Source organism: Oncorhynchus kisutch, linkage group LG25 (genome assembly GCF_002021735.2).
Source record: "Oncorhynchus kisutch isolate 150728-3 linkage group LG25, Okis_V2, whole genome shotgun sequence".
Classification (NCBI taxonomy): Eukaryota; Metazoa; Chordata; class Actinopteri; order Salmoniformes; family Salmonidae; genus Oncorhynchus; species Oncorhynchus kisutch.
The window spans coordinates 38,595,054-38,616,345 of record NC_034198.2 but is presented as its reverse complement, the minus strand read 5'-3'; the positions used below and the strand labels follow the sequence as shown (position 1 = coordinate 38,616,345).

The window sequence follows — 21,292 nt, the reverse complement described above, 5'->3', positions numbered from 1 at the left end:
TGGCAAACGTCAGCCTCGAAAACTTAATGACTTGGAGAAGATCTGCAAAGAGGATCCCTCCTGAGATGTGTGCAAACCTGGTAGCAAACTACAACAAACGTCTGACCTCTGTGATTGCCAACAAGGGTTTTGCCACCAAGTACTAAGTCATGTTGTGCAGAGGGGTGAAATACTTATTTCCCTCATTAAAATGCAAATAAATTTTTTCACAGAGGTCAGACGTTTCTTGTAGTTGGCCACCAGGTTTGCACACATCTCAGGAGGGATTTTGTCCCACTCCTCTTTGCAGATCTTCTCCAAGTCATTAAGGTTTTGATACATAGACTCCGCCCCTTGTCTTACCAGACGCTGCTGTTCTATCTTGTCGGTACATCGTATAACCAGCCAGCTGTATGTTGATATTGCCGTCGTTCAGCCAAGACTCCGTAGAGCATGAGATGTTACAGTTTTTATTGTCCCGATGGCAGTTTAATCTTCCTAATAACTCATCCATTTTATTGTCCAAAGATTGCATGTTTGCGAGCAGAATTGAGGGATTGGGGGTTTATTCGAGCCGAAGATCCTCCGCCTCGGGCTCGTCAGAGTCGTGAAAGAAGAAAAAGGATTCTGCTAGTCCGTGGTGAGTAATCGCAGTCCTGATGTCTAGAAGTTGTTTTCAGTCATTAGAGACGGTTGCGGCAACATTATGTACAAAAATGTATTCATGATGATATCCTTCACAGTAGCCTAAAACTGTAGAGCTCAGAGAAATAGAATGGCATTCATAATGATATCCTTCACAGTAGCCTAAGACTGTAGAGCTCAGAGAAATAGAATGGCATTCATAATGATATCCTTCACACCACAGCAATTTCCCCGATATACGGAGGAGTAATGCATCCCATCTGGATTCGTTGTGTGATGGTGTGATATTGCCTTTACTCCCTTACCAGGGGTGAGGGGTGCCCCTTGGCAGACTCCTCCAGACTTTTCCTCACCTCAGTGGGCCAGCTGTGGCTGTGAGCTCCCATGTTTGGTCCCCATGGGGAAATACTCTCTCAGACAGACAGATTCTGTATTCACAGATCATCTGGACAGGATGGAACCTGTAGACACTCAGAGAGACAGATTCTGTATTCACAGATCATCTGGACAGGATGGAACCTGTAGACACTCAGACAGACAGATTATGTATTCACAGTTCATCTGGACAGGATGGAACCTGTAGACACTCAGAGAGACAGATTCTGGAACTGTGTATCACCTCACGTGATTCGTATTTTAGATTGGGAACTTTCTTACTCACCAGGTCTCTTAGATAATACTCTGCTAGTCTCTCTCTCTCTCTCTCTCTCTGTGTCTCTCTCTCTCTCTCTCTCTCTCTCTCTCTCTCTCTCTCTCTGTGTCTCTCTCTCTCTCTCTCTCTCTCTCTCTCTCTCTCTCTCTCTCTCTCTCTCTCTCTCTCTCTCTCTCTCTCTCTCTCTCTCTAAATTAATTGGTGCTATTTGCACCCTTCTAGTGGCACACCTGGCAGCTGCTTGCCCTGACCTTTCTCCTGGGGACGAGAAATAATAATATAATTGGTTAGTCACTGTGTTATCCTGAGTTTATTCTGCCCTGTGCTTGTCAAACCTGAGGCATATCATCATCCAAAGCGCTTAAAACTAAGGCATATCATCACCCAAAGCTCTTAAAACTGAGGCATATCATGAACTAATGCAGTCAATAATGATTTTAGATTATGTAATGACATAGTCATGGAGGCACTGACATTTTCTGTCTCCTCTCTCTCTCCCCGTCTCCCCTCCTCTCTCATGCCCTCTCCCCTCCTCTCTCATTCCCTCTCCCCTCCACTCGCATCCCCTCTCTCTGCTCCTCCTCTCTCATTCCCTCTCCCCTCTCTCATGCCCTCTCCCCTCCTCTCTCATTCCCTCTCCCCTCCTCTCTCATTCCTTCTCCCCTCCTCTCATTCCCTCTCCCCTCCACTCTCATCCCCTCTCTCTGCTCCTCTTCTCTCATTCCCTCTCCCCTCCTCTCTCATTCCCTCCTCCCTCTCCTCCTCTCTCATTCCCTCCTCCCTCTCCTCCTCTCTCATCCCCTCTCTCTCCTCTCTCTTCCTCTCTCCCCTCCTCTCCCATCCCCCCTCTCATTCCCTCCCCCCTCCTCTCTCCTCCTCTCTCCCCCCCTTTCTCACCCCCTCTCTCTGCTCCTCCTCTCTCATTCCCTCCCCTCCTCTCCCCTCTCTCATTCCCTCTCCCCTCCTCTCTCATTCCCTCTCCCCTCCTCTCTCATTCCCTCCCCTCTCCTCTCCCATCCCCTCTCTCTGCTCCTCCTCCCCCTCTTTCCCCTGAAGTTAATTATCTACACCATTTGTCTCTGACATAACGCCAGCTGCTCTTGACCTTGTGCTCATGTGTCTCAGAGCAGCTGATGAAAGGGAGTCGTCCCCTCATGACTGGATTAACCGCTGATATGGGATGTGTGCATTCCAAATAGCACCCTATTCCCTACATAGTGCACTACTTTTGACCAGATCGAGCCCTATGGGCCCTGGTCAAAAGTGATGCACTACATAGGGAATAGGATGCCATTTGGGATGTTGCTATGGTGTGTGTCTGGCACTATTAGGATCCTACACAGGGCCTTGTGATGACGCCCACCATCCTCCAGCCGTCTCTCCATGCAGAGCCACGTCTCTCGCTGGGAACATGCTGTCACCACACTATCACACGGCATGGTTGTGGAACTAAAAGGCCCTGAGGAGAAGACTGCTATTCACTTCAGCTACGGATCAGAGATATCAGCTCGCACTGGCCTGCTGATCACCACACCAACACATACTGTATGTAACTGGGTCAAAATACCATAGAGGCAGAGAGTTGGTCTATGTTACATTGTTGACAAGGACTTCATTGTGTAGCCTAGTGAAAAATCCTACTGCTTTTTAATATGATAGAAAATAACTTAACCAGCTGAAATGCAAGAGCACATTGTAGATGCAATAACATTACTCTTGTAGATGCAATAACATTAAATTTTTGTTAGGTGAAAGTAGCAGACCAATGGCCCAGTGGATATATATCTCCCACAATACAGTATACTGAACATTGACATGACAACAGCGCCCCTCTCTGTACGAAAGTATGCATCACATGTTGGTCATCCCCCTCAGCTATTTATTTTGTTCATGATCACGTTACATGCGTCATGGATGCTCTAAAGAGATATTTCAGACGGTCACAAACAGCCCAGATGAACACGGGGGTAATAGTAGGGTTGACCTGGATTTTCTGCGATACAGAATCAACTGGAGGTTGACCGTGTCATTACCCTCGTAAGGTATCTGAAATTACATCAAAAGGTAAATAACAGTCCATGGTTTCCGACTGTGCTGTGGTAGAAAAGTAAATACTACATACCTAGGACACTGACTGTAGTCATTAAGATTATAGAATTTGCAATTCAACAATGACATTGCAAAATTATAGTAGTCTAGAATTATATGATTTTTTTTTGTTGAGACATGGCCTTGCAAATACGCTATAGGGCTAATGTTTTGGACAAGACCTATTCACATATTCCTACTGGAACTATTGTCAGACGAGTTTTACATCGAGTTCAAAGTAAACACACTGCTCAAACCGACTGTCCTTGTTCTCCTCTGTGTTGTGATGACAACCAATGATCCACATTCTCTAAGTGTTCTAGGATTCTGTTGTTGTTGTTGTTGTTGTTTCTGTAACAGCAGGGTCCATGGTACTGTATGTTCCACAAACCAGTAATGGAATAGGATTGGGGGAACTGTCGTAATGCAATACACAACTTTACAGAGACACAGAAGCTGTGTGGTGACGCACCACACAGCTAGGTCTTTGTGTAAAACTACCATGGTTATGAGCACATGATAAAGCAAAGGCCTTATCTAGATTTGGTGAAGCAAGTGTTCAATTGATTATTCATGATTCAGGGATCAGAGACCCTCCCTCCATCCCTCCCTGTTCTCAGAGGCCATTTTTATACAGTGAATCACATAACGGTACAACATAACTGGCACCACGCAGATTCGTAGTTCATCGAATTCATCTCTTTATACGCGGTAAGTAGGTTACTGTATGCATTACTTTTGGTGCTCCGTCATGTGAAGATCGGGTTATTTGTTCATGTTGATGAGGAACTTTGTACAAATCATTCGGATAATTTTGCAGCCATAAAATATAATGGTACAAAATATCAGTGTCTGAATGGATTAGGATGACAAGTTAACAATTCAACAGTATCTTGCTCAGAGTAAAATGGCGTTAAATTGCAGACCACTTGTGGTTATGGGCATTATACAGCCGTTTGGGGTGGTTTTAGCACATGAGCGGTCACGTGCACGCGCGTATTATTAATTTGACCTAGAACGTTGTAATATACGCGCAATTTGAATATATTGTCCGTTCATGTGTATGCATTATATTTAGGGTGCGCCACTCTATTACAGCTTCGCGGTTACGTATAGCAAACAAGGAAAGAACTTGTTACACGGTAAGAAGTCCTTGATCGGTCAATGTTAAAGCGAGGAGAAACATTGTTACAATGTCTTTTCACAGTGTGTCCAGAGAAGCATTGATCGGCTCGGCTACACTTGGAGTTGTCTTTGTGGCTGGTTATTACATTGGTAGGGGGGGGGGGGGGTTTGAATCAACGTGCCGCCTTATCAATTTCATCACATGTCAAGATGACGTTGAACAGTCAAATATGACAGAGAGAGTCATCGTGTATTGTTTCCCATTATTGTTAAATTATCAAACACTTAAACAACAGTATCTGTACCCTATAGCCATCTTGAGATTACTCATCATTTGACACGATTACTCCCTCCAGGCAAAAGAAGATCCACATTTTCCATGGACATCTTCAAGAGTCACTCTGGGGCAAAAGATAACCCTTTGATGCAGTATGTCCTCAATCATTCAATGAGGGAGCATCCGGCCCTGAAAAAACTCAGACTGGTAAGAAGGTCCGGATTTACACATGTCTTCAGTATCAAATATGTTCATATATTTGCCAAACAGTAGAAACTGTCCAAAGTCCATAGTGTCTGTCTTTTGCCACAAGGGGGCACCATTTATTATGTTGTACAAATCACATCAAATCTAATTTTATATGTATTATGCGCCGAATACAACAACACTTTACAGTGAAATGTTTACTTACAAGCCCTTAACCAACCATGCAGTTTTAAGAAAAATAAGTGTTAAAGTATTTACAAAAATAAACTGATATTTAAAATAAAATAAAAAAAATAGACAAATAACAAATAATTAAAGAGCAACAATAAAATAACAGGAGTGATGCTATATACAGGGGGTACCGGTACAGAGTCAATGTGGAGGCTATATACAGGGGGTACCGGTACAGAGTCAATGTGGAGGCTATATACAGGGGGAACCGGTACAGAGTCAATGTGGAGGCTATATACAGGGGGTACCGGTACAGAGTCAATGTGGAGGCTATATACAGGGGGTACCGGTACAGAGTCAATGTGGAGGCTATATACAGGGGGAACCGGTACAGAGTCAATGTGGAGGCTATATACAGGGGGTACCGGTACAGAGTCAATGTGGAGGCTATATACAGGGGGAACCGGTACAGAGTCAATGTGGAGGCTATATACAGGGGGTACCGGTACAGAGTCAATGTGGAGGCTATATACAGGGGGAACCGGTACAGAGTCAATGTGGAGGCTATATACAGGGGGTACCGGTACAGAGTCAATGTGGAGGCTATATACAGGGGGTACCGGTACAGAGTCAATGTGGAGGCTATATACAGGGGGTACCGGTACAGAGTCAATGTGGAGGCTATATACAGGGTATTACGGTACAGAGTCAATATGGAGGCTATATACAGGGGGTACCGGTACAGAGTCAATGTGGAGGCTATATACAGGGGGTACCGGTACAGAGTCAATGTGGAGGCTATATACAGGGGGTACCGGTACAGAGTCAATGTGGAGGCTATATACAGGGGGAACCGGTACAGAGTCAATGTGGAGGCTATATACAGGTTATTACGGTACAGAGTCAATGTGGAGGATATATACAGGGGGTACCGGTAGAGAGTCAATGTGGAGGCTATATACAGGGGGTACCGGTACAGAGTCAATGTGGAGGCTATATACAGGGGGTACCGGTACAGAGTCAATGTGGAGGCTATATACAGGGGGTACCGGTACAGAGTCAATGTGGAGGCTATATACAGGGGGTACCGGTACAGAGTCAATGTGGAGGCTATATACAGGGTATTACGGTACAGAGTCAATATGGAGGCTATATACAGGGGGTACCGGTACAGAGTCAATGTGGAGGCTATATACAGGGGGTACCGGTACAGAGTCAATGTGGAGGCTATATACAGGGGGTACCGGTACAGAGTCAATGTGGAGGCTATATACAGGGGGAACCGGTACAGAGTCAATGTGGAGGCTATATACAGGTTATTACGGTACAGAGTCAATGTGGAGGATATATACAGGGGGTACCGGTAGAGAGTCAATGTGGAGGCTATATACAGGGGGTACCGGTACAGAGTCAATGTGGAGGCTATATACAGGGGGTACCGGTACAGAGTCAATGTGGAGGCTATATACAGGGGGTACCGGTACAGAGTCAATGTGGAGGCTATATACAGGGGGTACCGGTACAGAGTCAATGTGGAGGCTATATACAGGGTATTACGGTACAGAGTCAATATGGAGGCTATATACAGGGGGTACCGGTACAGAGTCAATGTGGAGGCTATATACAGGGGGTACCGGTACAGAGTCAATGTGGAGGCTATATACAGGGGGTACCGGTACAGAGTCAATGTGGAGGCTATATACAGGGGGAACCGGTACAGAGTCAATGTGGAGGCTATATACAGGTTATTACGGTACAGAGTCAATGTGGAGGATATATACAGGGGGTACCGGTAGAGAGTCAATGTGGAGGCTATATACAGGGGGTACCGGTACAGAGTCAATGTGGAGGCTATATACAGGGGGAACCGGTACAGAGTCAATGTGGAGGCTATATACAGGTTATTACGGTACAGAGTCAATGTGGAGGCTATAAACAGGGGGTACCGGTACAGAGTCAATGTGGAGGCTATATTACAGGGGGTACCGGTACAGAGTCAATGTGGAGGCTATATACAGGGGGTACCGGTACAGAGTCAATGTGGAGGCTATATACAGGGGGTACCGGTACAGAGTCAATGTGGAGGCTATATACAGGGGGTACCGGTACAGAGTCAATGTGGAGGCTATATACAGGGGGTACCGGTACAGAGTCAATGTGGAGGGTATATACAGGGGGTACTGGTACAGAGTCAATGTGGAGGCTATATACAGGGGGTACCGGTACAGAGTCAATGTGGAGGCTATATACAGGGGGTACCGGTACAGAGTCAATGTGGAGGCTATAAACAGGGGGTACCGGTACAGAGTCAATGTGGAGGCTATATATATAGGGGGTACCGGTACAGAGTCAATGTGGAGGCTATATATATAGGGGGTACCGGTACAGAGTCAATGTGGAGGCTATATATAGGGGGTACCGGTACAGAGTCAATGTGGAGGCTATATACAGGGGGTACCGGTACAGAGTCAATGTGGAGGCTATATACAAGGGGTACCGGTACAGAGTCAATGTGGAGGCTATATACAGGGGGTACCGGTACAGAGTCAATGTGGAGGCTATATACAGGGGGTACCGGTACAGAGTCAATGTGGAGGCTATATACAGGGGGTACCAGTACAGAGTCAATGTGGAGGCTATATACAGGGGGTACCGGTACAGAGTCAATGTGGAGGCTATATACAGGGGGTACCGGTACAGAGTCAATGTGGAGGCTATATACAGGGGGTACCGGTACAGAGTCAATGTGGAGGCTATATACAGGGGGTACCGGTACAGAGTCAATGTGGAGGCTATATACAGGGGGTACCGGTACAGAGTCAATGTGTGGGGGCACAGGTTAGTTGAGGTAATTGATGCAATATGTACAGTACCAGTCAAAAGTTTGGACACACCTACTCATTCAAGGATTTTTCTTTATTTAAAAAAACTGTTCTACATTGTAGAGTATTAGTGAAGACATAAACTATGAAATAACACATGGAATCATGTAGTAACAAAAAAAGTGTTAAACAAATCAAAAATATATTTTTGATGTTTGAGATTCTTCAAAGTCGCCACCCTTTTCTTTGATAACAGCTTTGCACACTCTTGGCATTCTCTCAACCAGTTTCATGAGGAATGCTTTTCCAACAGTCTTGAAGGAGTTCCCACATATGCTGAGCACTTGTTGCCTGCTTTTCCTTCCCTCTGCAGTCCAACTCATCCCAAACCATCTCAATTGGGTTGAGGTCAGGTGATTGTGGAGGCCAGGTCATCTGATGCAGCATTCCATCCTTCTTGGTTAAAAATCCCTTACACGGGCCTCCCGGGTGGCGCAGTGGTCTAAGGCACTGCATCGCAGTGCTGGCTGTGCCACCAGAGATTCTGGGTTCGAGCCCAGGCTCTGCTGCAGACGGCTAGGATCGGGAGGCCCGATTGGCCCAGCGTCGTCTGGGTTAGGAGGGCTTGGCCGGCAGGGATATCCTTGTCTTATCGCGCACTCCTGTGGTGGGCTGGGCGCTGTGCACGCTGACCAGGTCGCTAGGTGTACAGTGTTTCCTCCGACACATTGGTGCGGCTGGCTTCCGGGTGGGTTGTGAGTTGTGTCAAGAAGCAGTGCGGGTTGGTTGGGTTGTGTTTCGGAGGACGCATGGCTCTCGACCTTCGCCTCTCCCGAGTTGCAGCGATGAGACAAGACAGTAACTACTACCAATTGGATACCACGAAATTGGGGAGAAAAAGGGGTAAAATAATTAAAAAATATATATATATATTTAAAAGCCCTTGGAGGTGTGTTGGGTCATTGTCCTGTGTAAAAACAAATGATAGTCCCTCTAAGCGCCAACCAGATGTGTAGAATGCTGTTGTAGCCATGCTGGTTAACTGTTCCTTGAATTCTACGTAAATCACAGACAGTGTCACCAGCAAATACAGTGGGGCAAAAAAGTATTTAGTCAGCCACCAATTGTGGAAGTTCCCCCACTTAAAAAGATGAGAGGCCTGTAATTTATCATAGGTACACTTCAACTATGACAGACAAAATGAGAAGAAAAGAAATCCATAAATTCACAATGTAGGATTTTTTTATTTTTTTATTTGCAAAATATGGTGAAAAATATTGACCAAATACTTATCTCAATACTTTGTTATATACCCTTTGTTGCAATGACAGAGGTCAAACGTTTTCTGTAAGTCTTCACAAGGTTTCACACACTGTTGCTGGTATTTTGGCCCATTCCTCCATGCAGATCTCCTCTAGAGCAGTGATTTTTGGGGGCTGTTGCTGGGCAACACAGACTTTCAACTCCCTCCAAAGATTTTCTATGGGGTTGGGCTAGGCCACTCCAGGACCTTGAAATGCTTCTTACGAAACCACTCCTTCGTTGCCCGGGCGGTGTGTTTGGGATCATTGTCATGCTGAAAGACCCAGCCACGTTTCATCTTCAATGCCCTTGCTGATGGAAGGAGGTTTTCACTCAAAATCGTAGTGTGTTACTGATGGTAGGCTTTTTACTTTGGTCTCTGCTCTCTGCAGGTCATTCACTAGGTCCCCACGTGTTGGTTCTGGGATTTTTGCTCACCGTTCTTGTGATCATTTTGACCCCACGGGGTGAGATCTTGCGTGGAGCCCCAGATCAAGGGAGATTATCAGTGGTCTTGTATGTCTTCCATTTCCTAATAATTGCTCCCACAGTTGATTTCTTCAAACCAAGCTGCTTACCTATTGCAGATTCAGTCTTCCCAGCCTGGTGCAGGTCTACAATTTTGTTTCTGGTGTCCTTTGACAGCTCTTTGGTCTTGCCCATAGTGGAGTTTGGAGTGTGACTGTTTGGGGTACTGATAACAAATTAATACAGGTAACGAGTGGAGGACAGAGGAGCCTCTTAAAGAACAAGTTACAGGTCTGTGCGAGTCAGAAATCTTGCTTGTTTGTAGGTGACCAAATACTTATTTTCCACCATAATTTGCAAATAAATTCATTAAAAATCCTACAATATGATTTTCAGGATTTTTTTTCTTCTAATTTTGTCTGTCATAGTTGAAGTGTACCTATGATGAACATTACAGGCCTCTCTCATCTTTTTAAGTGGGAGAACATGCACAATTGTTGGCTGACTAAATACGTTTTTTGCCCACTGTACCATCACACCTCCTCCTCCATGCTTCATGGTGGGGACTACACATGCAGAGATCATCCGTTCACCTACTCTGCGGGGACACGGCGGTTGGAGCCAAAAATCTCCTATTTGGACTCATCTCAGACCAAAGGACAGATTTCCACCGGTCTAATGTCCATTGCTTGTGTGTTTTGGCCCTTTCAAGTCTCTTATTAATATTGGTGTCCTTCAGTAGTGGTTTCGTTGCAGCAAATCGACCATGAAGGCCTGATTCACACAGTCTCCTCTGAACAGTTGATGTTGAGATGTGTCTGTTACTTGAACTCTGAAGTATTTATTTGGGTTGCAATTTCCGAGGCTGGTAACTAATGAACTTATCCTCTGCAGCAGAGTTAACTCTGGGTCTTCCTTTCCTGTAGCGGTCCTCATGAGAGCCAGTTTCATCATTGATGGTTTTTGCGACTGCACAATGCAAATACTCCAGGTAGCCATTTGATTAGCTGTTCATGAGTCTTATGTCTTGGGGGTAGAAGTTGTTAAGAAGCCTTTTGGACCTAGACTTGGCGCTCCGGTATCGTGCGGTAGCAGAGAGAACAGTCTATGACTGGAGTCTTTGGCAATTTTTAGAACCTTCCTCTGACATCACCTGGTATAGAGGTCCTGGATGGCAGGAAGCTTGGCCACGGTGATGTACTGGGCCGTACGCACTATCCTCTGTAGTGCCTTGCGGTTGAAGGCCAAGCAGTTGCCATACCAGGCAGTGATGCAACCAGTCAGGATGCTCTCGATAGTGCAGCTGTAGAACTTTTTGAGGGTCGGAGGACCAATGCCACGTTTTTTCAGTTTCCTGAGGGGGAATAGGCTTTGTCGTGCCCTCTTCACGACTGTCGTGGTATGTTTGGACCAATCTAGTTTGTTGGTGATGTGGACGCCAAGGAATTTGAAGCTCTCAACCTGCACCACTACAGACCTGTCGATGAGAATGGGGGTGTGCTCGGCCTTCCTCTTCCTGTAATCCACAATCATCTCCTTTGTCTTGATCACGTTGAAGGAAAGGTTGTTGTCCTTGCACCACACTGACAGGTCTCTGACCTCCTCCCTATAGGCTGTCTCATCGTTGTCGGTGACCAGGCCTACCACTGTTGTGTCATCGGCAAACTTAATAATGGTGTTGGAGTCGTGCCTGGCCATGCAGTCATGAGTGAACAGGGAGTACAGGAGGGGACTGAGCGCACACTCTCTGTTCACAAGTGTCTGGGTCTGAGACTTGTAAATATAAATGTACACTTAGTAAACAGGCTGTTTTTCATGTTAACTTTTCTATTTCTGGAGAAAAACCAAGAATGAACATCTCCTTTCTTCTGTTTTATCTTCCAGAGGACTATGGATGATTCGTGGAACTTCATCATGGTTGCCGCTGAGCAGTCTCAGCTGATGGCTAACCTGGCAAGACTCATCAAAACCAAGAAAGCTATAGAAATCGGTAAACGTTATTCACATTATACTCTTTATCACACTTAATAATCTCTTCTCACTAGTTTCTGTTTTTATTTCATGGTGCTTTTACCACCAATAACAGTGTAATTCTAGTCCATATTGGCTCGCAAAAACAAACTGTTTTTATGTGAAACATTTACTGTATACAAGTCTCATAATACTCGTTTTATTTGTCTTCCCTGTAGGAGTATACACAGGGTACAACACACTGAGCATAGCGCTGGTTCTGCCAGACGACGGGAAGATGGTGGCCTGTGACATCAAAGACGAATACCCCAACATCGGCAAACCCTTCTGGAAAGAGGTGATATGTGAATTTACGTTTGCTTTCTCTGACACACCAGTGCTACGTGACCTACTGTTGACGTAACTCTTTTTGACAGGCATTTCAGCGGGCAGAATCATTTGATTGACTATATGTCATCTCTCACACCATTGTAGTGATTCTGGCGTGTGCAGGCCAGACATGGGTGTATTTGTAAGGGATAGCCTTGTCAAGATCCCCAGGTAACAAATTACATTCTGAAACTATTATATTCACATTAGCCTGGTCCCAGATCTGTTTGTGTAATAGTTGGCATGACGGTTATAGTTGGCATGATGGTTATAGTTGGCATGACGGTTATAGTTGGCATGACGGTTATAGTTGGCATGACGGTTATAGTTGGCATGACGGTAATAGTTGGCATGACGGTTATAGTTGGCATGACGGTTATAGTTGGCATGACGGTTATAATTGGCATGATGGTTATAGTTGGCATGATGGTTATAGTTGGCATGACGGTAATAGTTGGCATGACGGTTATAGTTGGCATGATGGTTATAGTTGGTATGACGGTTATAGTTGGCATGACGGTTATAGTTGGCATGACGGTTATAGTTGGCATGATGGTAATAGTTGGCATGATGGTTATAGTTGGCATGATGGTTATAGTTGGCATGATGGTTATAGTTGGCATGATGGTAATAGTTGGCATGATGGTAATAGTTGGCATGATGGTTATAGTTGGCATGATGGTTATAGTTGGCATGATGAAAGAAAAACAGACTGGTACTCAAGCTACATTTGCAAGTAAAACTAAATGCATGCTCTTCAACCAATCGCTGCCCACACCTGCCCGCCCGTCCAGCATCACTACTCTGGGCGGTTCTGACTTAGAATATATGGACAACTACAAATACCTAGGTGTCTGGTTAGACTGTAAACTCTCCTTCCAGACTAACATTAAGCATCTCCAATCCAAAGTTAAATCGAGAATCAGCTTCCTATTTCGCAACAAAGCATCCTTCACTCATGCTGCCAAACATACCCTCGTAAAACTGACTATCCTACCGATCCTTGACGATGTCATTTACAAAATAGCCTCCAACACTCTACTCAGCAAATTGGATGTAGTCTATCACAGTGCCATATACTACCCACCAGTGCGACCTGTATGCTCTCGCTTCATATTCGTCGCCAAACCCACTAGGAAAAGCCCCGACTTATCTCAGCTCACTGGTCACCATAGCAACACCCACCCGTAGCACGCGTTCCAGCAGGTATATTTCACTGGTCATCCCCAAAGCCAACCTTTGGCCGCGTTTCCTTCCAGTTCTCTGCTGCCAATGACTGGAACAAACTATAAAAATCACTAAAGCTGGAGACTCATATCTTCCTCACTAACTTTAAGCCTCAGCTGTCAGAGCAGCTCACAGATCACTGCAGCTGTACATAGCCCATCTGTAAATAGCCCATCCAACTACCTCATCCCCATACTGTTATTTATTTATTTTGCACTCCAGAGTCTCTACTTGCACAGTATCTCAATTCAAGCTTTTGAGAGACTGGCTGCGATTGTGTGATAGATTGATGGGAATGTGAAAGTAATCTGATCCATCATCGAGAGAGCATGTCAGAGGATCCATTACTAACGGTCTCACCTGATAACAGAAGTTCTTATCAATACTCACCTACCACCTTCCAGAAAATACCCTTCTTGTTGACATTGTAAGCAGAGTACATTTTTTTGTCAGAAAAAGTAATGCGTAACCATGCATAACTCAACCCCCAGGCCTACTTCTGTGCTTTCTTTGCAGGCTGGAGTGGAACAAAAAATAGATCTACGCATCCAGCCGGCATTGAAAACTCTAGGTATAGTAATAACATGTTTATAACAGATCCATTACAAAACAAGACCATGAACAAATGTATTCACACTCACTCCTCTTCCTCAGATGACCTCTTGGCCAATGGCGAGGCCGAGACATTTGACTTCGTCTTCATCGATGCAGACAAAGCAAACTATGACAACTACTATGAAAAATCCCTCCAGCTAGTGAGGAAAGGAGGCATTATTGCCATTGATAACGTGAGTGTTTCAATGAGGACTGAAGGCTAATCTAAAATCACATGGACAGCCGTAAGCAACTAAAATATATATATATATATATACATACACACACACACACACTACTGTTCTAAAGTTTGGGGTCACTTAGAAATGTCCTTGTTTTTGAAAGAAAAGCACTTTTTTTTGTTGTTCAGTGAAATACAGTGTAGACATTGTTAATGTGGTAAATGACTTTTAGCTGGAAACGGCAGATTTTTTTAATGTAATATCTAGAGGCCCATTATCAGCAACCATCACTCCTGTGTTAGCTAATCCAAGTTTATCATTTTAAAAGGCTAATTGATTATTAGAAAACTCTTTCGCAATGATGTTAGCACAGCTGAAAACTGTTGCACTGATTAAAGAAGCAATAAAACTGTCCTTTAGACCAATTGAGTATCTGGAGCATCAACGGTTGTGGGTTCGATTAGGCTTTTTCATTGCTTCTCTTTCAAAAACCAAGGACATTTACGTTACCCCAAGCTTTTGAATGGTAATGTATATACACACACATTGGAACGCTGATGCCGCTCTGTGCTTTAGGTTCTGTGGAGTGGGAAGGTGGTGAACCCTGCAGCTGATGACATTGACACCCAGGCCATTGACAAGCTGAACAAGAAGTTGTACCGGGATGTCAGGATCAACATCAGCATGCTCACTGTGGGAGACGGCGTGACACTGGCCTTCAAACTCTAACACTATGTAGGAGACAGGTCTTAAAACTATAGTACTAAATGGAAGATTGGCCAACACTACTTCGATACTACAGTACAGACCAGTTACAAGTAGCTTTGGGGTATGATTGACCAACACTGGTCTGTACTGTGGTAAACTGTAGTACCCAATTACTGAGAAGTAGCTTTACATTACGATAATCAGATAGTACTTGCCAAGTGCTGACTTGTAAAATGGTTGTTTATAGGTAATTAAATACATGTATGTAATGCTGCCCTTGAATATATGTGACCTGAAAAGGTTTAAATGAAAGAACTAGGACTGTCAGAGTTAATCAGGTAACTTTGTAATTTTTGTGCATTTAAAAAAAATATGTTGTCTGAAGGCATTCAAAAATATACTGAAAACAAGTCGAGTGTCTGCTTTCTCAATTTACATTTTGCCAACCGTTACTTTAGATAAAATGAAGATGTCAATATTCTTGTTTTTTTAATGAAAAATCTTATCACATCTTAATTTGAGCAAATTCTGAAGTTGTGATTAAATAAAACTTGATGGCCCTAGAAAGGACCAAAGTAATGTTTACAGTTCTACACATTGTACTCAGGCGAGCCATACTTTCACGGTTACGGCTGTTTTAAATGTTCATTATGGTTGAGCTGTAAAACAAGTGACTTGTCGTGTACAGTTTCATGCTTGTCCAACCGTGTGAAGGCGCCATGACTTATCCAAGAACAAAGGACTGACTTGTTTAAAGACTTTATTGTAAAGGTAGACAGACAAGTGGACTTGGTTTCCCAGTCATAATTTATACACAGCTAGGGGAAGGGGAGGTGAAGGAGTCGCTCAGTTATAATACTTTCCCTTTTTCCTTTCTAATGACACCCAGAAAATCCCATTTGGCAAATGTCTTGCAATTTATATTACCATGTTCAACTAGGAAACAGGTCAAGATCATGTGGGTCTGCAAAAAGACCGCAGAATGGGTGGCGAAGCAGTAAGCATAATTAATTAACATGTCCTCAAGAATATTAGCTAAATAGATCAACACCCAATAGAATAGAGGTTTAAGGTCTCCAGAAAACGCGATGAACATTCTGAGTAGGAGCCGTCCTGACAACAGGCAAAGCGTTGTCTACTCTATGTGCAAATGAAACAGGGAAAGAAAGGATATAAATTAAGGTATAATATAATTTGCTAGTGTGCAAAACAACAGTTCAGGATTGTCACATAATGACAACATAACATTGTTATTATATATAGAATTAAATCAAAGTATACATCTTAATATAACCCTCCATGGATTGTCCAGGCCAAACCAATAAAACAAACGTAAAACATGCAGAATAAACACGCTCTTTGAGAAGGAGGATGTATTTCACTAGTGGTACAGTAATACATCACAGGCTTAGTAGTACTGGGCTACTGTTCATAGGACACACAGGATGACTGACTACAAACCAATACATCACAGGCTTAGTAGTACTGGGCTACTGTTCATAGGACACACAGGATGACTGACTACAAACCAATACATAACAGGCTTAGTAGTACTGGGCTACTGTTCATAGGACACACAGGATGACTGACTACAAACCAATACATCACAGGCTTAGTAGTACTGGGCTACTGTTCATAGGACACACAGGATGACTGACTACAAACCAACTGAAAGGAAATGACAGTGGCTGATAGGTCAGGATTCCATCTAACTGACAGAACTGAGGGCTATGTTGTTGATGTTTTAGATTAGATTCATCGCTTTCCTTTGAGACATCCCTTACTGGTTGTTGGGTTGGAAATAAATAAGGCCAAATTCTTCTAATATTCCCTCAAATATTAAAACATGAAGACTTCACTAGAAAGGATAGCTAGATACTTATGCCTCCAGCTCCAGGCCCAGTCCCAGCTTGTGGCCACCGGCGTTGATGCTCTTGCCATCCACCAGTGCAGACAGGACAAGTTTCATACCTGCAGAACAGGAAAAATAAATGACATGGCTACAACAATCCACTTTGGTGATGGCCGGCAGTGCTATTGCAAAGTAGCGAGAGACGGTTCTTACCTGGTCGCAGCGTCTGGGTATAGCCCACTCCCACCAAGCTGGCATTGTTAACTTTAGCCTGGAAAATATAACAAACACATACAATTAACAAAGGAATACAATGGGTTACGATAATTATTGTCATTGCATAAGAACATCACTTTATTCTCCAGTTACTTCCTAAAACATCTCATTTGACACAACCCATTCCCATTTAATAAACTACTAATCCTGCAGAACCAGTCTCTGAATACTAAACAAGACAACCAAAAGAGCAGCACTCACAGATATGGAGGCACTGGAGTCCAGCTGATACTTGGCAGCGATGCCAAAGCGCGTGCTGTTGCTGCCTGCTGTCCAGGCCAGGTTCACAGCAGTTTCCAGCTTGTCATTCACCTTCTGGTAAATGGACCCTCCAAACTCTGTGCCATCATTACTGGGATATAGGACATAAACAGACCATACATTGTGTTATCATTGTCTGATGAAGAGCTCTTTTATGTTTAATAATAACTCAAAGATTAACTGAAACGCTCAAATCCACCTAGAACTTGTTAAAATCGTATGTAACTTGTTAAGACCATAGTACTTTTCACTTCACTGCTGAGACACAAGTCCTCCAACAATACAATCCATATTTTTATTTATTTAACCAGGCAAGTCAGTTAAGAACAAATTCTTATTTTCAATGGCGGCCTAGGAACAGTGGGTTAACTGCCTGTTCAGGGGCAGAACGACAGATTTTGTACCTTGTCAGCTTGGGGGTTTGAACTTGCAACCTTCTAGTTACTAGTCCAACGCTCTAACCACTAGGCTACCCTGCCGCACCATATGAAGCTTACACAAGTCCTCCAACAATACAATCCATATGAAACTTACACATTGGTGTGCAGCTGGAAATCTCCCGTTTTGTAGCCAACAGCAAAGTTGCTCTGGGTCATTTTGGACTTCGCCGTGTCAAAGGTCATCTGGTAGCCAGCCAGCCATCCCTCGTATCCGGCCACCGCCACCCCATGGATGGCTGGGCCGGCAAAGTCAAAGTCCACATCCACGCCCAAGTTGACGTATTCACGCTTATACGCAGTCTTCACCTTACCGCTCTTCTTGCTGTTAGAAGGAGAATAGAGGAGGAAAATAGGATGAATAAACATCAGTCTGATATCTCTGTTGTTCTCGTTCAGTCATCACTGATTCTTTTCAATAAAGGAAGATGGGTGGTGGATTACGCAGTGCTGAACGTGCACAATAAATGTTATCCATGTCAGGGTTCCAAAAGACTGATGAGAATCATTTAGTTGTGCTTGAAATTAAAAAACCTTACCCAGAATTTGGTGAGAATTGGGTGTCGAACGTAAGTTTCAGCCCTTTGGTGATCTATGGAAAAAGAAAAAAACTTAAGCATAACTGAATAGAAAGTTCACAAACTACAGTATAGACTGGTTTCTCCTCTCTACCTGGTCTTCAACGGTGATCTCAGTCCCCAGAGTGTTGTCTGTGGTCCACTTCTCTGTAAACGTCAGGCCGTATTCAGCCCATTTGTACTTGGTCTCCAGGTTGCCATTGACTTTGCTGGTGTCAGTGTTGGATGAGCCAGAGGTTTTGAATTCCTAAATAACAACAATGACAGACTTAGTAAGCCTATATCTTGCAATGGAGGACCAGAATGTACAGTAACCCTGGTAGGATTGAAAAGCTAAAACTCACCACTCCACTTGAAGACTTAGTCTTGACATCAAGTTTCACCAATCCAAAACCTAATAATAGAACAAACCATAACATTCAGAACACCACGTTCCATTACATATTAAGGTAGTGGCGTTAACCTTGTTTTGATTAGCATCTACTTAACATTTAAATACTTGCCAAATGGACTACTACATGGAGAATACTGATCCATTCGGCCCAATTGTGACGCGTCTTGAACAAATTGAATGTCCGGGTATGATGTTAACTTCCTTGTAAAATGTCACGTCAGTGTGAAATGTGTTCTGTGCATTGACAGAAACATTCCCTTACAAGGGCTCAAGAGAGGCCAAACGAAAGTGATGTGAACAGTTTAAGTTGTCAGAAGATGCCCCTGTTACATTAATGAGTGTCCTGCCCATTATTCCTACAGGGGTAAACCAACCAGTTTCAAAGACATTTACCGTATCCTTTGTTGAAGATGTCCTTTGCAGATTTACCAAGGTCACCATATGATGGAGGAACAGCCATTCTACCTATGACAAGGAAAATGGCAGATGACAAATGATGCTATCATAGTACTACTGACCGAGTTCCGCATGTAGCCTATTGCAGCAAATGTAGGACAAAGATGGTATTGCCACAAAGGGATAGTCCTAAAATGCTCGCCATTTATTGACTAGTAGCAGTGTACTCCACCACCAAGTAAATGATCAGATAGTAGGGAATGTACGGATCATCTTCTCGTAGGACTGTGAACACATTTTAAGGGATATAGCCAGGCCTACACAACCATCTCTACAAACGTAAAGCTTTGAAGAACAAGGTTATCTGCCAGCAGCCATCTTGACGTCGATATTAGTACGTCAAAGCCCCTGCCAAGTCTCAAGTTGTTTGCCTGCCTAGCTAGTTAGCTACAGTAGATCGTTACAATATGCAATATCAATGTGACTGGCGGCTGGTTCAATGAAAGTCAAGTTAGCGAGCTAGTAGCCGTTAGCAAAATAGCAAGCCGGCGAGCAAGTTAACAAGCCATTAACATCAGACAGGCATTTGCTCACAGCAGCAATCTGTTCTCTCAACTTGAACTAGACAATAAGAAGACGTAGCTAGGCAATGGTACATCATATTTCCACCTCGAAGTCAAAAATATAATTAGTTATACTGTAGTTAATGTGTCAAAGATCGGGATATGTATTTACCCTTGACAGTGGGACTAACGTTAGCTAGTTAGCTATCCATGTAACCGGTAGCTATCTGGCTACAGATTTCTCAGCGCTGGATCCCGGCCATGTCCCCTACCTAGCTAACGTTTAGCTAGTTAGCTGGCAAGCAAGGTATCTAATTAGAAAGAACAACAAAACTATGGCAATTACTTACTGGATTTTTTTGCGTTGGTGCTGATAGTTGGTTCGTTGTTTTCAAGCAGTTTCTAACACCGAGTCGCGACAGTCCTTTCCAGCTGGAGGGCGATGAAGGAGAAACAGCGAAAGCAAAACAACCTCTCATGACCCCAGGATCGCAGGACCCTATAGATATAGGTGTTCGTTTTTTCGCCTGTCTAAATCAAAGTAGGATGACTGAGTTCTGGGTTTATTTGAGTATTTCTATGTCCATATTTAATTATTTTGTTAATACAAGACTGAAACACTTTCATATTTGTGTATTAATTTACTTAATACAATTGTCTTTACAAATAATATATCTGGCAACTAGAAGATGTCTTTATCACCATAGAAACCACGGTGCTTCACCTTACACGATAGGTCTAGCAGTCAGCTAATCACAAATCAAATTCTATTTGTCACATGCGCCGAATACAACATGTGTAGGTAGACCTTAGTGACATGCTCACTATCAAGCCTATCAATAGAGAAGTAAAAAAATATACAAAAATTCAGAGCAGCAGTAAAAATAACAGGAGAGAGGCTATACAGGCGGTCAATATGCGGGGCCACAGGTTCGTCGAGATAATTGAGGTAATATGTACATGTAGGTAGAGTTGTAGGTGACTATGCATAGATAATAAACAGAGAGTAGCAGCAGCTTAAAAGGAGGGGGGGGGACAATGCAAATAGTCTGGGTAGCAATTTGATTAGTTGTTCAGGAGTCTTTTGTCTAGGCTTTGTCGCGCCCTCTTAACGACTGTTTGTGAACTGCTAGTTTGTTGGTGATGTGGACACCAAGGAAATTGAAGCACTCAACCTGCTCCATCGATGAGAATTGGGGTGTGAGCGGTCCTGTAGTCCACAATCATCTCCTTTGTCTTGATCACATTGAGGAAGCTTGTCATCCTGGCACCACATGGCCAGGTCTCTGACCTCCGTATAGGCTGTCTCATCGTTGTCGGAGATCAGGCCTGCCACTGTCGTGTCATTGGCAAACTTGGTGTTGGAGTCGTGCCTGGCCATGCAGTCATGAGTGAACAGGGAGTACAGGAGGGGACTGAGCACACACCCCTGAGGGGCCCACGTGTTGAGGATCAGCGTGGCGGATGTGTTGTTACCTCCTCTTTACACCTCGGGGCAGCCCATCAGGAAGTCCAGGATCCAGTTGCAGAGGGAGGTGTTTAGTCCCAGGGTCCTTAGCTTAGTGATGAGCTTTGAGGGCACTATGGTGTTGAACGCTGAGCTGTAATCAATGAACAGCATTCTCACGTAGGTGTTCCTTTTTTCCAGGTGGGAAAGGGCAGTGTAGAGTGCAATAGAGATTGCATCACCTGTGGATCTGTTGGGGCGGTATGCAAATTAGAGTGGGTCTAGGGTTTCTGGGATAATG

At 43.9% G+C, this 21,292-nt stretch overlaps 2 protein-coding genes across 5 annotated transcripts; one reads left to right on the top strand and one right to left on the bottom strand.

Moving 5' to 3' along the window:
- Positions 1 to 3,154: 3,154 nt before the first annotated feature.
- Positions 3,155 to 15,353, top strand: LOC109870165 (catechol O-methyltransferase domain-containing protein 1). Of its 4 annotated transcripts, none has more exons than XM_020460543.2 (7): positions 3,155 to 3,340; positions 4,846 to 4,973; positions 11,621 to 11,726; positions 11,926 to 12,044; positions 13,820 to 13,874; positions 13,958 to 14,091; positions 14,656 to 15,353. In XM_020460543.2, exons 2-7 carry the CDS (start codon positions 4,869 to 4,871, stop codon positions 14,806 to 14,808), a joined length of 672 nt encoding a protein of 223 aa, XP_020316132.1. In that variant the 5' UTR covers positions 3,155 to 3,340; positions 4,846 to 4,868; the 3' UTR covers positions 14,809 to 15,353. The 4 variants fall into 4 exon arrangements, with proteins under 4 accessions (XP_020316132.1, XP_020316131.1, XP_020316133.1 ...); XM_020460542.2 differs by lacking the exon at positions 3,155 to 3,340 and adding an exon at positions 3,953 to 4,075; XM_020460544.2 differs by lacking the exon at positions 3,155 to 3,340 and adding an exon at positions 4,393 to 4,506.
- A 177-nt stretch (positions 15,354 to 15,530) lies between these two features.
- LOC109870163 (voltage-dependent anion-selective channel protein 2) lies at positions 15,531 to 20,048 on the bottom strand. Its single transcript, XM_020460540.2, has 9 exons — positions 19,895 to 20,048; positions 18,979 to 19,050; positions 18,536 to 18,585; positions 18,286 to 18,438; positions 18,153 to 18,205; positions 17,711 to 17,938; positions 17,117 to 17,267; positions 16,853 to 16,910; positions 15,531 to 16,758 (listed from the first exon to the last, which is right to left on the bottom strand). The coding sequence occupies exons 2-9, from the start codon at positions 19,043 to 19,045 to the stop codon at positions 16,667 to 16,669; spliced, it is 852 nt and encodes a 283-aa protein (XP_020316129.1). The 5' UTR covers positions 19,046 to 19,050; positions 19,895 to 20,048; the 3' UTR covers positions 15,531 to 16,666.
- Positions 20,049 to 21,292: the final 1,244 nt, after the last annotated feature.